At 28.1% G+C, this 16,479-nt stretch overlaps 2 protein-coding genes and 2 long non-coding RNA genes across 5 annotated transcripts; 3 read left to right on the top strand and 1 right to left on the bottom strand.

Annotated features, from left to right (window-relative positions):
• Window positions 1–19: 19 nt before the first annotated feature.
• LOC138179893 (uncharacterized) lies at window positions 20–1,469 on the top strand. The gene is made up of 2 exons (XR_011173155.1): window positions 20–390; window positions 1,357–1,469. It is a non-coding gene; the product is annotated as an uncharacterized LOC138179893 (long non-coding RNA).
• Window positions 609–6,732, bottom strand: LOC138179887 (fatty-acid amide hydrolase 2). Of its 2 annotated transcripts, none has more exons than XM_069113132.1 (9): window positions 6,135–6,732; window positions 5,740–5,948; window positions 5,099–5,325; window positions 4,382–4,711; window positions 3,754–4,046; window positions 2,302–2,397; window positions 1,715–1,873; window positions 1,339–1,525; window positions 609–864 (listed from the first exon to the last, which is right to left on the bottom strand). In XM_069113132.1, exons 1-9 carry the CDS (start codon window positions 6,180–6,182, stop codon window positions 845–847), a joined length of 1,569 nt encoding a protein of 522 aa, XP_068969233.1. In that variant the 5' UTR covers window positions 6,183–6,732; the 3' UTR covers window positions 609–844. The 2 variants fall into 2 exon arrangements, with proteins under 2 accessions (XP_068969233.1, XP_068969232.1); XM_069113131.1 differs by having other exon boundaries at window positions 1,343–1,525; window positions 6,135–6,728.
• Window positions 5,866–6,835, top strand: LOC138179891 (uncharacterized). The gene is made up of 2 exons (XR_011173153.1): window positions 5,866–6,003; window positions 6,110–6,835. It is a non-coding gene; the product is annotated as an uncharacterized LOC138179891 (long non-coding RNA).
• Window positions 6,836–8,280: 1,445 nt separating this feature from the next.
• LOC138179814 (protein SPT2 homolog) lies at window positions 8,281–15,671 on the top strand. Its single transcript, XM_069112956.1, has 7 exons — window positions 8,281–8,532; window positions 8,614–8,760; window positions 8,867–8,996; window positions 13,337–13,494; window positions 13,838–14,804; window positions 15,210–15,431; window positions 15,522–15,671. Exons 1-7 carry the CDS (start codon window positions 8,479–8,481, stop codon window positions 15,605–15,607), a joined length of 1,764 nt encoding a protein of 587 aa, XP_068969057.1. The 5' UTR covers window positions 8,281–8,478; the 3' UTR covers window positions 15,608–15,671.
• Window positions 15,672–16,479: the final 808 nt, after the last annotated feature.

Here is a 16,479-nt window from a genome sequence, read left to right as displayed (position 1 = left end):
CATGTAAGTATATTGTATGTAAGATTTATTTCACATAGGTTATGGAATTGTTCTGCTCGATAAAGTGCACGAAAAATCAAAAATGATTCTATTAATATATAAAGATAACTTTTCTTATAAATACATTTGATTTAAGATGTCGACTTTTTAACATACAAAAAAGTATTCATAGAAGTATCATTACACAAATCAATATATACATACATGGATATTTAACTTAAATACGACTATTAAATTTAGTCTAACAATTCGACATGCTATAATAGGCTAACTGTTGTTGATGATCAATTGCAAGTAATTAAGTCAGGTGATAGACAGTATGTAAATACGATAAAGTGAAATGTATTAAACGTAAAGAATAAACAAATACAGTATCGAAAAAGATAGCAGGTATTTAAATGTATATCTGGTCTATAATAATAAATACTATATACAATTATTATATGTAATAATAATATATACAATTATTGTATGTGACATATCAAATCTCTAACTTTATTTTTAAATAAAGTATGAAGAATACATTACTATATAAATGAAGACAACCTTGCAATATTTAATTATAATATGCATTAGTATTTGATTTAAAAGTAATAATAACAACACAATTATATTGCACCTTAAATCCACTGTTTATTATTATCTTATCTATAATATGTTAACAAATGTAGAAAGAATATTGTATAGTAAATAATAATATCACACTGTTATTACTAAATAGCAATTACTTTTGTAAATCATTGTTGAGTTGAATTAATATCAGTTTGTAATAAATTAGGCTGGTGAAACCCAACCACCAAACACTTTCTCCAATTCTCGTGCTACAGCCAAACATAAATGATCATTATAGGGAGCTGCTACGACCTTCAATAAAGAAATTATAACTTGTTAGATAAATTAGTAACTACTTTACTAGATCTATTACTCCATTAAAAAACTTAAAATATATATTTAAAAATTTACAATCTGTTACAAAATAAGCTTTTGTTAAAATATAACTACACACATGTAAACACTATTATACATATCTATATCTACATATAGGGTGTACCTTCATTAAGAAATAAAAAGTTATCAGTTAATTCAGGGTTTCATCTTTTTAAGCCAAGGATCCTAAAGTTGATCTTTGAGAATTTTGATAAAATTTGAAGGTAACTCTTTCAAGCTCTAGTTTTATACTTTATGACATTTTAATGAATTGTTTAAATTTGTAGAAAACAATGAAGGTCTAAACATAATTTTGATATTTCTAATTTTCATCTTAAATTAATTTCTTGAAATCTTTCATGTGTTATTAAATGCTTAATATTCTAATCCAATTACTTAGTAATAATTTACTTACTTGCACTCCAATAGGTAGTCCGTTTTTGCCTACACCAAGAGGCACTTGGCACACCGGAAATTTTAAAACATTAAAAAGACACCAATAACCAAAATTAAATGGTCTTAAGTAAGCTGTATAATGATAACCAGTTTGAAAAGGTGAAGATGGATAAATTAGTATCCCATTATGCTCCAATTTATCCTAAAAATAAAAGTATAATTGCAGCACAATACCACAGAAGGCGGGTAGTACAATGTACTGTCAAGTGCATTTGCCAAACTTGCTGCATGCAAAGATTAGAGTAAAAAATATTTACGACTTTATATTATATAATTATATTATATAAGTCATGATTAAATAATAATAAAATTATATTAAACAAGAATTTACCATCAAATATTGTTTCATATTTGTTGTTACATTCATTGCCCATTCAGCATTTTCTCGAGGAAATATGTCTTCATCAATTAGTTTCAGAATAGCAGCTAACGTTAAATCTGATCTCCCAGTTAAAAATTTGGAAATTTCTGTAAGAGCACTCGCACGGTACTAAAAAAATTACATTTATATAAGTTACTACATTTTTCATCATTGTCCACAAGATTTTCTTTACTGGATTAATTTATCGATTAAATGATAAACATGATACTAACTATCAAAAAAGTAGAACTGCCATTTAAGATCAGAATAAAGCAATATATACTAGTATTGGATACTGATCACTATTCATTTCAAACAATAACAATACACTAATTATAAATCGAAACAAGGGGAGCTATTATCACCTTCTTGAACAAAGTATTTACGAATATAGTCGCGTAAGAGTGCTTAAGCGAGTAAGATAGAGCATTGATTAGATATACCTTAACTAACAACCATCACTTGTTACACGAAATTAAAGATGTTACATCTACATAATTATACATACATAACAATACATAATTATAAACATACGTAATGCATATAAGTTATAGTACCTTTCCGTTTGTTATATTTATTTTGAAATCAAAATTTTCTTGTGTCATCCAAAATCGCCATAATCGATAACTATATTCAGAACCAGGTATTTTTATCTGTAATTCAAATAAATTACAATTAAAACTTCTTAGAAATAAAAATATCTATAACTATAATTATAACTATCTAATTCTTGTAATTTAATTTATTTTTAAAGTTTTTAAATATAAATAAAACAATGTAGAATGAGTGAAAATGTAAAAATATAGCAATGGAAGTTGTTTTGTTTGGAAGAACAAAAATACGCGAAGATTCTCATTAAATTTTTTAAAAAAAAAAGCATTTTGAGACAAGAATCTATGTATTGTCGTCAATATTATTTGTCAATATTGTTATTTGTGACAATATGTTTAAAATTGTTGACAGAATGTTCAAAATTCAATAGCCGAAGGTGTCATAAACGGTGTTTCCGTGAGGTCAATTAAAAACTGTGTATACCAAGACTCAAACCTAGAGGAAAATTATGTGATTTTACTAAAAGCCTCATTTAGATATTGCCCAACCTCTCTAAGTAAAGGCATTCTGATGACGTATAGAAGAATGTTCGAGATGCCCTAAAAGCATAATTGGAAATTAACTGCGTTTGAAAAGAACCAATGAGCATGCATATTTTTTAAAATGCGTTGGAAAATACTTCAAAATCAAACATTCCAGTCTTAAAATGTATTTAAGATTTATTATAATCCTTCTTGAAATTAGAATCTTCTAACAACATTCTCATGGAAGTTAATCGTTTAAATAATCACATGGAATTGTCTAGAATTTATGCAGAAAAATCCTTCACATATTCTCTACATTTGGATCAGTTATCCAGTAACCAGGTACGAAAGAATCGCTGACTATTCTGGTTAGCTTAGAGTTCCAAGAAAGAATAACTCTGCATAGTTACATTGCAACTCTATAAAAATCGAAAAAGTTGAGCAACTTTAGCTACTTTATAATATCCAGGGATCAAATAATAATAGCTGAAGAATTTTCAATGCATATGTGAAAATAAATAACAAACTCAACTGCCTTCATTCACTTAAATTTTCGATTCACTGGTATCCTCCAAACTATCACTCTACTACATGTTACTGCCTTCACTTCAAAACATCCATCAATTGAAATATTTTGGAAATCATTATACTCAGTTCAAAGTTTAGTCACTAAGTTATCTTTCTCCCCTTTCTGTATTACTATAACCATTCACACAAACAATAATCGTTTATTATATGTAGTGTAACATTATTATAGAACTTCACAATTAAATATTAAATACTATATGTATGCAACAAAATAAATATAAAAATAATGCAACACTTCCATAATATAAAAAGTAAATAAAATTATAATTAAGATATATTAAATGAATATATAATATGAAATAATCAAATCTATGAAGAAATCATGTACAATTTTTAAGAACTTACTTTTGTTGCAGATCCAGTAATTTCTTTAAAATGTTGTACAACTTTTAAAAGAGCAGCTCTCATTTCAGAATTTACTTTACTTGCTCTTATATCACCTGAATTTTCTTGGTAAAAAATATTAAGACATTTTATATCTACTTCTGCATCAAGCTTAAGTAATGAGATTTTTTCTCCAACTAAAACTCTCAAAATAGGTACTAAATCTTCTGCTTTTTTACACATTGGTCCCACTCCTGCCATTGAATTAGGATAATCCTCTTTTCGAAGTCCAATGCCTTTCAGTGGTGTTAAACCTAAAAATGGTTATATACAGAAGCTTAGCAACTGGCAACCAATACTGACGCATATGCTGCCATAGACGCATAATTATAGGAAGAATACATTGTAATAGTACCGGGAGATTTTTATGAATAATGTTTAAGATCAAAATCTTGAGTTTTACAATACATCCAAAAATCATTAAAATCAGAGGAAAAAACGCATTTCTGCAGTTTCCCTAAAGCTGTTTATATTATTCAAAAAATAAGAAATTATAATAAGGGAAGGATAGACAAAACCAAATAGGTGGGATTGTTTTTCTACATTAAAAGTTATGGTATGTAATATTAATATTTGCAAGTTTGAAAACCTGCAGTTGATTGAAATCCAAACACTCCATTAAAGAAAGCAGGCATTCGAGTAGAACCACCAATATCACTGGCAACAGAAAATGCAGTTCCACAGGCAGCAGTAATTGCTCCTTCTCCACCACTACTTCCACCAACATTTCTAGTAGTATTATATGGGTTACATGTTTGTCCATATACATTATTTCTTGATTCAGTCCAGAGATTTAATTCAGGAATGTTCGTCTTTGCAATCAAAATTCCACCAGCATTTTTCATAAAGCCTATTGCTGTTGCATCTTCTTCAGAACGGAAAGTACATCTACTTGTTAAACCCATCGTATGAAGCATATCTAAATAACCATAATAAACGTGAATAAATACAGAATAAGTTAAATAAATAAATAAATACAGAAAAAATTAGTAGCTTCAGAAATTCATTATTTTATTAGCGTGAATGTGAATCAATCCAATATAATTTAATCATGTTGTGGGATATGTGTGGGCTACTGTGGGTTTTGGTTACTTGAAGAAAAACTAATGGAAAATAGCATATATACTACGTACTATACATAAACATAAATTTTTTGTAGTTAGATATTTCCAATTCTAACAATTTTTATATTATTGACATTTGTAACATGACATAATGCTTCATTAAAAAAAACAAAAAAACTTTTTGACCAACTCAATACATATCATTATGACGTAAAATATATAGAAATATTAAATAAAACTACCTTTTGCTTCATTGCTTTCTTTTGTTGTGAAAGGAACACCCAAAAATGGTTTCTTTTCTTTTATTGAATCAATATTTTCTAATGTTTGTAAAAATTTATCTACTTCTTTGGCTTCTTCTAAGGCATCAGAATATCTATCTTCAACTATTGCATTTATTATCCCATTTACTTCTTTTGCCCGATTTATAAATGCTGTTACGACCTCTACAGATGATATCTTCTTTGTTCTATAAAAATATTTGTACACTTCAATTTTATATCCATCCTTAAGAGTATTTTTTTTAATATTTATCTATTACCAATTTATTATATAGCTCATAATAGCAATAATTTAAGTTATTTGTTATTATTATATAGAATGATTCCAGTAATTGACCAATCTTTTAACAGATTTTGTTATCTTATCACACAATCTTTTTTATAAGTGCATTGATACACTAGTAGAATGTGGTCATGCTTTTTTTATGTCATTTTATAAATAAAAGTTACAAGATATTTCAGTCTTTGATAAATTTAAAGTAAATACTCAAACGTTTTACTATTACATTTTATAATATTTCACTTTGTTTAAATGACCTCCAACATAAACTAAATAAATGATATTAAGTAATTCAATATAAAGAAATAAACTAATAAAGTACCTGATTCTTTCAGCTAATTCTGATGCACTTGTCAGTAATAAATCATTCTTAATAGGTGGTACTTTTTGTATATTATGATCATAATATAACCCAAAAATGAAATCTATCATACAGTCAAATATTATATGAAATTTGATAACCAAACATTTTAAAACATGTTTTAAGACCTTGATTGACATTTCGAATATTGTCTGGCACTTGTCACCTTCCTAAAGTGTATGAAAATATTTGAATTAATTCCTCTCATTATGTAATTAAAAAAATGTAATTTTCATATAATTCTTAAAGTGTTACGTATTTATCTAATGCAAATGAAATATGTGCAATTATGTTCTTGTAAATAGATATCTAATAACAAATTTTATTTTAGAAATTTCGTATGTATTTATATATACCTGTGTTCGTGAATTCTTTACTAAAGTACACATATTCGTAAAATTCATATAATTAATTGAATTGTATGCATATTATAGCGTGTCTCAATGATTTTGTTACAAAGAAATATTTCCGTTATTTTTAATAACACGAAGACATGCCTAAGGAATGAATCGTTTATACAAGATGAAAGGTATACATATTATTATACGAGACACTTTTTCATAGTCATGCGCTATGCCCTTCGAGATCTACATTTGCGTAATTTTTTTTAATGGAATCTTATATTTTTTTACACACCGATAGATACGTTTTTCTATTGTTTACACAAAAATATTAAGGTATTTATGACCGAAAATTTTTGTGAAAAGATATTTCAATTTTAATTTCATCAAATTTATTATAGAAAAGACAAAGGAAACATAAACTCGAGAATAAGTACTAGTATTACCTGTGTATACACAGTAGTATACATATATATGTATATGCATACCATAAAGTACGTAAATATCAATCTATAACCTTATTTGATAGAAATTTATAATATCAGGTGGTACATTGATGTAGACTAATACTTAATATGTGTACAATATCAAGTATATATTAAAATAAAAATGTTTAACAAATTAAAATAATTGAAGTTTATATTACAGTACAGTATATCTTATCAGTACATGATATGAAATTATGCTGTTGATCTTTTTTATATATTATTATCAGGTAAGTTAGTTAAATATTATTGTTAAGTGAAAGAAGATTAGATTGTATTTAAAATTAAACATATGTTATAGGATTATAAGAAATAAAATAAAAAATGAAGAAGGTCAAAAAAATAAAAGTGGTATGTAATGATAATCTTCAATATTAAAAATTTAAATTATTAATGTCAAAAAATATATTTTTAGAATCAAGCTATTGAATTACTTTGGCTAAATAAGAAAGATGCGCAGAAGAAGAAGATAAATGGCCATAAGATAGGAAAATCATTGAATATTCACGCTCAATGTAAAATTATGCACTATTACAAGAAAAGTAAGAGGCAACATCCAGTAAGTTCTTCAAAATACAGGATACTCTCTGAAATAAAGTCACATACGATTAAAAAAAATTGGAGTAAAGTTAAAAATCTAATTTTATTATTACTAAATTTTTCTATTGATATTGAACCTTTAATATGGCGTTATAGTCTTATACTTTCATTATATAGCAATGTCGATAATTTATCTAATATTTCCCAACTTTTTGAAACATGTATTGGTGCTTCACATTCTGATAAAAATTTAATACTAAAAAATTTATTGTTATTGCGTCATAAATAAACAAATTTTTATGTTATAAATAAAATGTATTATTGTTTATTTGTACAAAATTTTATGTTCACTAAAAATTGAAATAAATTTTTAGCATATTAGATTCAAAATTAATATAAGAATGCATCAGCTAAATGGGATCACTTAAATATCTGCCTTGTTTATTGTTGTATGAAAAATGAATAAATTTCTCAAGACAAAGTTATACTACATTGCATGTGTCAGTGGAAATAATTTTTGTTCATAGTCATTCTTTTTACGAGATTTTAAGATTCCATCACCGTTTTTTAAAATAGAACCATATATTTATTATTCGATATTTTGGAGGGCATGAAAAACAATTTCAACCTGAACAACCTTTCAACAACCTGAATAACTATACTGTTTTCATCACTTAATCTTGAAATATTTGTGTCTGAAGTGCATATATGTAATATTTAATTATGTTCAATCGACGGGTAATAAAATTAAAAAATCCAAATTTTTCGGTTTCGAAACAAAATTTTTTAACTTTTGATTTTTTAGTTATAAGCAAATTTAAAAAATTGACTAACTCGCGGTCTAAAAAACACTATAACCGTCTAGCGGTGAAACGGTGGAACTAATCTCCTTATGAAGAAATTAAAAAAATCAAATTTTTCAGTCTATAAGGCGAATTTTTGAACTGTTCAGGAATTAAATTTAAGCTCTATCTCTCAAAAATCATCTTTGTATAACATTATTCCGGTTTGGAGCATAATTAATTAATTACATACAATTAGTAAATATTTACAATGTCCTATTTTGGGCATGGTGGCGCCATCTCTGCTGTACTCATTTCTGCTTACAAACAAATTTAGTTCATCTTAGGTCTTAGCATTTATTCGAAGATCTACATTTCTAGTAAACGTTCGACAATATTTATTTGGTAATTTGGTGGTGCGATGCAACTCGATTGAAAGTTTGTAAAAATCGAACAATTGTTAACTATAATTTTGTTAGCTCTAATCAAATAATGAACCTGAAAGAAATGTCATGATATCTATAATTTAGTATATTCCATTTCATCGTTAAAATGGATTTTGGTACTTTACTAAGTGTGGCCCAGAAAAATGAAAATAATAAGCAGGTTATTATATTTTCTCCTTTTAATCTTTCTTTAACTTTGAAAATTTATTATTTCAATAAAATTATATGTTTTTTATTATAGTCAATTGCTTGTTACCAAACAAAATTTTCTCCACCCAAAAAACCAACGAAGCAGAGTAAATCACTTTCGGACAATATAAAAAAATTTTTAGCTCGTAAGGAAGAAGAAGAACGCCAGAAAGCATTAGAAGAAAAGAAAAAAAGAGAGGTATATTGGATTTTTATATAAACTCAAGTGTAATTAATTTTTAAATATTTGTTTTGTATGTTAACAATTTTGTAATGTTTTATTATTATTCTTTTTTTTTATCTAGAATTTATTAGCACTTCGTGATCATAAAGCCCAAAGTCGAATAAATAAACATTTGAAAGTATGTAAAGCTGCAAATAAATCCGTATTGCCAGATGCAATTGACAATGAGAACACAGCTGTTACAATGGCAGGTATGTGAAATGTTATTATATAAGTAAAATAACATATACTTTAACATGTTAAAAATTAATATTTTTAAAACCAAATTTAAAAAAGTAAATATATTAACATTTAAATCTGTTTTTGAAACTATTACGGAGTTTTGGAAACCTTCTAATTTGTATCTGGTCTTTAGAACACATAATTCATACAACTTCAAAGAAAGTATGAGATTTAATATGTTATTTAATTATTGAGGCACATAATATTAACTTCTAATACAATTATTTATTATGTTGCATTGTCATATTTTGTGTTTAACATAATATAGTATGAATATCAATTTAGGTATAATAATGGTAGTATCTTTTTCACTGTCAGCTAACAGAAAGTAAAAAAATTAGTGTTTATATATTATATATTTAATTTGTCACACTTTTATTTAATGTGAATAGGAATTTATATCTTCAATGTTTTCTTTTCTTTTATTGTAATTGTCATTATAAAGTTATCAGTATATTTATATGTCGGAGATGAAAGGAAAGCCGAAGCCGTTCCTTGCAAATTTTGGGAACATACTCTAGTACTCTAGCCTGGATTTTACCATAGCTGTAATTGTTCGAGATTTGTGATAGCGAGACTGGGTTCGAGGTAACAATTGGTTGCCAAACGTAGCCACGGTCACGGGATTTTGCCTAATGGAGGTCTGGAGTGGTTGTATGGGTTTTCCGAGAAATGTGGTTGTGGCGGCATGCGGCCTCGGGAGCGGGCCTAGCCACATGTGATACAATGGGTCATACATTGTATTACTAATCAAACTCCAGGCAGAAACTGCCTAACAACGGCGTTTGGAACTTTTTTCGATGCTCCCAACGAGTTTGCCTAGCAACGGCGTATAAACGGCGTCCAAACGGGTATAGAAAAACAAATGTAATCGTACAGCGAGAAAAATCTCGTCGGGGCTGGCATTCTTGTGACTGCTTTGGCGAGTGACACGTCGAGTTTTCAACCATCGTATTTCTGCTTAAGATCAGTCTACGCTTAGTAAAGAGTTATCCCATTGGCCGTGGATTCGTTTGAACTCAAAAATATTGTTAATAGCGTTCATTAAACTTATTGTTCGTAAATCATACTATTCATTGAACTTAGTATTTGTTAAACTTATTATTCATTAGACTTATTATTTTTTAGACTCATTATTCGTTCAACTTATTATCCACTAACTTATTATTTGTTAAGCTTATTATTCACTAGACTTATTATTTGTTAATCTTTGTAGTAGACTTGTGTATACGTGTAAATATAATCTCGGTTGTGTAAAACAATGGTTAATTCACGTGATGAGTTGTTACGCGCCCAAAATTCCAACCATAACCCGACATATATATAATAGATTTGATCTATAAATGCTATAAACTAGGGAGGTATATAGCGTATTGTGTAGGTTCCGCAGAAACAAAATAATGCAATGCTCTGTATGATCAATGATCTACATATTAATGAGTATTTGAAAGTATCAGTCTTTATTCATAATGGGCAGCATTTTTGCCCACAGGTAATTGAATATGAATATATGCAATCATCGCAACATTCTTACTTTTCCACCATCCAACAGGGCAGTGGGATTTTGTCAATTCAGGTTAGAATAACTATAGTTTTAGAGTAGTCTGGGGGGCACAGACTCTAAACTGATTATATTATTTTTGCTCGAGTGTTTTATGTGATAGTATACTATAAGTATAATAAAAAACTGTTACATAATATAGCTCATTTAAAATTTTATTAAAAAATTGTAATATAATTATGAAATACAAAGGGAGCAGTAAAAGACTTGTGATTAATATGCTATAAGGCAAAAAAGAGTAGGTTGACAATCAATACAATCATGAGTTGGACTTAAATAAAAAAAGTCGTTTCCACATTAGAAGAATATGCTTAGGATCTGTTGATTAGATATGTTTCACTCCTCTTTCTCTCTCTGAGTAATATGAGCCCTTAAACTCTTAAACCCTTCTTTTAGCATCATGTATGTACAAAGTGCTCCACGCAATGGTTTCAGATCATATTTCCATTATCAATGCAGTTAGAGAAAAATCTTATGTAGAAATTGAGTGGTTCAGAGAGTTTTACATTCATAAGATCATACTTCTTTATTAGTGCAATGGCACATATACATTCCATAATCCTATTATCTTCTTAAATCGAAATGTATATTGGTTTTTACATGGGTTGAATTTTCTCGTTATTCTACTTAAAAAGTACTAAGGTAATATAGTTGAAATTTGAGTGGTTTAAAAGATATCTTAACTTTAATTTTGTAGAACTTATCATATGAAAGACAAGAAAAGACGTAACGTACTACTCTTGTGTTTACCTTAGGCGTGCAGTAGCATGTGTTGCGGCACGAGACGGACACTTGGAACATTTTCTTTAATCATCCATAACTCGAAAGCTAAGGTATGCAGGATATATGTTCTTATGACGTTTTTTATTTTAACGTCTAGATTAACCCTTTGATGTATGGACATGCATTTATGAATTACCCTATATCAGTTTATATATAAGTACATATGAAAATTTTAAGTTCAAAATGTTTAATAAGTTCTAGTTATTCAGCAAGAAAAATGAAATTTTATTAATATATGTGTTAAATAATATAATACACTATATACATTATATCAATTAAATTTAGTTTATAATTTCCTTATTTATTACTTCATTTTTCATTGTCTATGGAATAAGAGTACATATAAGACAAAATTTCAATAAAATCCAATGTTTGAATCTATTGGTATGAGTTCTCTTGACTCAACCACCGTACTTCGCGTTCCGTACTCTGAGGGTTAATAATTGATGTAGCGAGAGAGAGGTCTTACGCCATTTCTTTTTTTTTTTTTCCTTTTTTGAATAAATGAAATTGCCGCCAAGATGAATTGAATAAACTAATTCGAAATAAACAAGCAGTCCATTGGAAATTTTTCAAGAGAAATATCCAAGTATAACTGGAGCCATTGTTTATGAATCAATTGTAAGTCTTGGTTATAATCTTGTTTGTCTCTCAGAAAGAAACTAGCCTGTTTCCAAAAATAATCGTTCATCAATTGAAGTTGCTGGTGGTAATACATCAAAGCTAGTTCACTCATGGAGCTTCAACTTAGAATTAGGATTAATCATTCAGGGGTCAATTAGAAGGTTTAGAACACTGAAATTCTGTTAGTCAGTGAGCCTCAATCACAGGATTCAATTCTGCTCCAATGTGATCAGATTATCCTTCATAGCAGTCAGTGTGTTATGCAATATCCAAACTTTGTGCCCTTACACATCTGTAAACACTTCTTACACGCATATCTAACATAACATTTTGACCTACCAGGGATAGGTCTAGTATTAAATCTTAATTGCACATGTCAAAAAGAATAACATGTGCATATCATATCTATAATAAAAATTTTGGTGGTTAAGAAATAGACATTAAAAAATAAATAAAACATATAATCTCACAAATCATCATAAACACAATTTCTTTGCTTATATGTATGGTCATTCTATGTGCATACAATATAAAAATGTGAAAAATCTTATAATTTTTATATTATACCAAGAATTATATATTTTTTGTTTATCTATAGTTCGTAATCCACAGATCGTATAAACCTATATTAAAATGTGTGATATTAAGCTTATATTAAAACTGATATTGTGTATATAGGATATGTCATTTTAATCTTTCCAGACAAATATCTCGAAAGATATGGAAGATGGAAATGTTTCTAATGAAAGTTGCAACGTATCAAGGAAGACAGATAAAAAATGATTCATGCCAATAACTGCAGTAGTTTCGAAGAAAATAGCTTGTTGGACTTTATGTACCTCATTCTCTATGTATATTATATTAAAAGTATTTGTATATGCTATTATGTTACACTATGTTATGTATATATACTGATTTTAAATATTTATTTATACAGCTCATTTCTTCGTTTCAAAACAAGTTTTACATTTAAGCCATTTTTCTAAACTTGATAGTTTCCATATTGATCTATAGAATATATTTCCAACCTGTAACTTTAGAAGCTTTTTTTAATCCTTCATTATAGATGATTTCCAATGAAAAAAGCACATAGTCAAATAGTTTTTTTAAGAATAAACTTCCGTGTAAGTTTCGCAATAATTAGTATATATCGGTTAGTTTTGTTTCTTTATCATTGTGCCAAATACATGAAAATGAGTAATATTGTAAGGAAAATTGAAAAAAAAAGAACAAATTGAATATTTCGTAAAATATAACTAGACGGATAACATTGAGAACTTTGTATGTATAGTTAATGTTAAACATTAAATATTAAATGTAGGTATATCTATCTGTTCATAGGTCCTTCACAACCTGATGAAGACGACTATGGATATGTTTCGCAGGAAGCGTCTGCATTTTATAATCAGTTAATGAGTAAATACAACAATACGACTTCGCAAAAACCAGCTTTCGATGACTGCCGAAAAAGGACAATAAAAGATATAGCATCTACAAAGGTATGAAAGAGCATATATTTTGTAGCTTTTGTAGCTTTTTTTAAATTATATTACACTTTTTATACGGAGGGGGAAATGATCAAGGTCACAGTGTTTTGACGATTCTTACACAAATCATTTGTGTACAATATGTATATATATTGTGTATAATGAATACATGAAGTTGAATAGAAAATTTAAGATAACCGGGAACCAGTTTTTTATAAAAAATCTATGGCCTCCATGAAAAATTGTATTTGTACACTGTAATATAATTTCTATTTCTTTTATTACTGTAACTAATAACCATGATTTAACTAAAATATTTATTAATCGCGTTATTAAATATTAATTATAATTCCAGGATAGAGTAAAACTAGCTTTAAAACAGCAAGAAGAGGGAGAAACTTTAGGACACCGTCGGAAAAGAAAACATTTTGCAAAAGAGGTAGAATTAGAGGCAGAAGAAAAAATTGAAAAAGAAATTAAAGATGATAAAAAGGAAAAAGATGAAAAACCAAAAGCCAAGAGAAAACCTATGCCACCACCAATTGATTTTACTGAATTACTAAAAATTGCTGAAAAGAAACAACATGAACCAATCATAATTGAAGTTAAACCAAAAAGTGATGAACCAGAAAGGTTATTGACGAAAAAACAAATGAAAGAATATGCAAAAGAAAAAGAATGGCGAGAACGAAAAGAACAACGAAATAAACTTGCCAATATGAATAATAAAGAGGGAGATGTTACGACATCTAATAAACTAAATAAAACACAAGATTGTCGTAATAATGCCAGTTCTTCTAACAAAATATCAAAAGTATCCGAAAAATTAACCACAGTATCTTCAATTTCGAATAAAACTCTTTCCAAAGCAACAGGCTTACAATCATCAACTTCTAAAAAAGGAGGTATTGAGAAACCTAATCTCAATAAAGTTACTCCAAACAAGCCCAACATTTCAAAAACATCTGAGAGAGATATACTTTCTGAGGAAAGAAAAAGGTTGGAAACAGAGAGAAAAAAATTAGAAGAAATGCGACAAGCAATTGAAGAAGAAAAAAAGAAATTAAGATTAAACAAAACTCAGATTGAAGATATGAAAAATCCGAAAATTGAGAAGTCAGTATCAAAAATGAAAGTAGAGAAACAAGAGTTATCGAAAAACATACAGAAAGAATCCCCAGCAATTAACGTAACAAAGTGTCGTATATCACAAACAATGAATAATAAAGTAAAACAATTTCCACCAGCAGACATGAAGTCAATCAAATCTAAACAAATGCTTCATTTAAAGGAACAGAGGAAGTCACTGGTTAACCATAAACGTAAGAAAATTTATATTTTTACTTTATTAATTGTATGTCAGAGAAAATAATTATTGTGGAAGGATAAATCTTAATAATCAAAACTTTCTACATATTTCATATTTAGTTTCATTAAGTTCATATTTAGAAAAATTTTAAGGCCATTATTTTTTTAAGTTTTACATTTTGCGACAGTCGCGTTGTAGAAAAGCTCTTAAATATAAAATCAGTAACGCTAAGATTTTGTAGCAGTATAACAATGTATATTTTAATTGCTTGATTTAAGTCAACAATTCCTTGGTTTTCTCAGTTTTGATGTACTAGTAACTATATGGGAAGTCTAAATCGTTAGATTTATGAACTGGATAAGAAAAACAAGACAATAACTTACATATATATCTAATAAATATATACTTAAATGTGCAGGTCGTATAAGAGACGAGGATGATGAAGAGGAATATGACTCTGAGCTTGAAGATTTTATCGATGATGAAGTAGAAGAAGGAAATGAAGATTATAGTAAATATATAAGCGAAATATTCGGTTATGATAAAAATAAATATAAATATGTAGACAATGATGATGATGTAGCTATGGAAAGCAGTTTTGCACAACAGCTCAAAGAGGAATATGTATCTACTAAAATAGGTATTGCTAACAAATTTTTTATACTGTTTTGCGGATCTTTCTATTTTTATAATTATCTACAGGAATAATTAAATAATCTGATGTTTCTAGGTATTATGGAAGATTTAGAAGACATGCGTATGGAAGCTTTGGAAAAGAAGAGGAAAGCTCTCTTTAAAAAAAAATTTAAGAAGTAATTATAAAATTGTTTACAAATTTCTATGAAATTCTATTTAATAAACTATTACATGCTTATATGAATCCAAATCTACTAAAATTTTCACATCCTAAGAAATTAATTTTTATTCATTCTATCATCCATATTGAATCTTTTCAAACATAAACAGAATTAAGCATCACTACAATTTCTACAATTATTGGTACAGTAGAATTTTGTTTATTCGGACCTCATTTATACGAACACGTTATTGTTTAGTGTCAATTAGATGAAGTTATAACTGAACCTCCATTAATTGAATTACTGTCCAGCATACTTTTAGTTATACGAAAGCGTGTCCTGAAATCATACACGTTCGGTATGAACTGACTGTTTATGATACACGATTGAATGTTTGGATCGAAATTGTTGTTCAACCTCACTTATCCAATCGTCGGTTCTTATTATCGAAACTAATAAGAACAGCTGGTAAAGATAGCTAGTGAACTTTTATCGTTAGAATTCGTTAGTTAACTTAGGGCCTTGTCCTGCAACATATTCGGATAAACGAAGTTATCCTGTGATATATGAATAACGGGAAAAATAATTGTTTATGACAAAGAGAGATAAACAAATTATTTCTTTCTGTATTTAAAATATATAGATAAATCGTCCAAAATAATAAAACCTTGTGCATTTCAATTATTTCTTTCTCATAACATTAAAAAGCTTATGTTCGGAATTTTAGTCGGCCGTCCGTTTATGGTACGGACAGGCCCATTTCTCTCATTAGGAAATTCCGAATTACCGGTCCTCTCAGGGCAGTAAACGTAATGACTCGAGGCCAGGAAAAACCCAGGAAAGGACCAGCTGGAAGGGCACGGTGGAGAGAAGGGATACAACGGCGGGAGG

This window comes from Bombus flavifrons, chromosome 5 (genome assembly GCF_040668555.2).
Source record: "Bombus flavifrons isolate JBK064 chromosome 5, iyBomFlav1_principal, whole genome shotgun sequence".
Lineage (NCBI taxonomy): Eukaryota > Metazoa > Arthropoda > Insecta > Hymenoptera > Apidae > Bombus > Bombus flavifrons.
Note: the sequence above shows the minus strand (reverse complement) of the source record. Positions and strands in the feature narration are given on the sequence as shown.

What these genes read in the sequence shown, in the direction of transcription:
- LOC138179887 (XM_069113131.1), bottom strand. Translation starts at nt 6,182, where the DNA reads ATGAATTTTACGAATATGTGTACTTTAGTAAAGAATTCACGAACACAG. An exon ending in GAATTAGCTGAAAGAATCAG is followed by an intron (nt 5,326 to 5,739) that starts GTACTTTATTAG and finishes ATATTTTTATAG; the next exon opens with AACAAAGAAGATATCATCTG. An exon ending in TAAATATAACAAACGGAAAG is followed by an intron (nt 1,874 to 2,301) that starts GTACTATAACTT and finishes TAATTTTTTTAG; the next exon opens with TACCGTGCGAGTGCTCTTAC.
- LOC138179814 (XM_069112956.1), top strand. Translation starts at nt 8,479, where the DNA reads ATGGATTTTGGTACTTTACTAAGTGTGGCCCAGAAAAATGAAAATAAT. An exon ending in AAGATATAGCATCTACAAAG is followed by an intron (nt 13,495 to 13,837) that starts GTATGAAAGAGC and finishes TTATAATTCCAG; the next exon opens with GATAGAGTAAAACTAGCTTT. An exon ending in ATATGTATCTACTAAAATAG is followed by an intron (nt 15,432 to 15,521) that starts GTATTGCTAACA and finishes TGATGTTTCTAG; the next exon opens with GTATTATGGAAGATTTAGAA.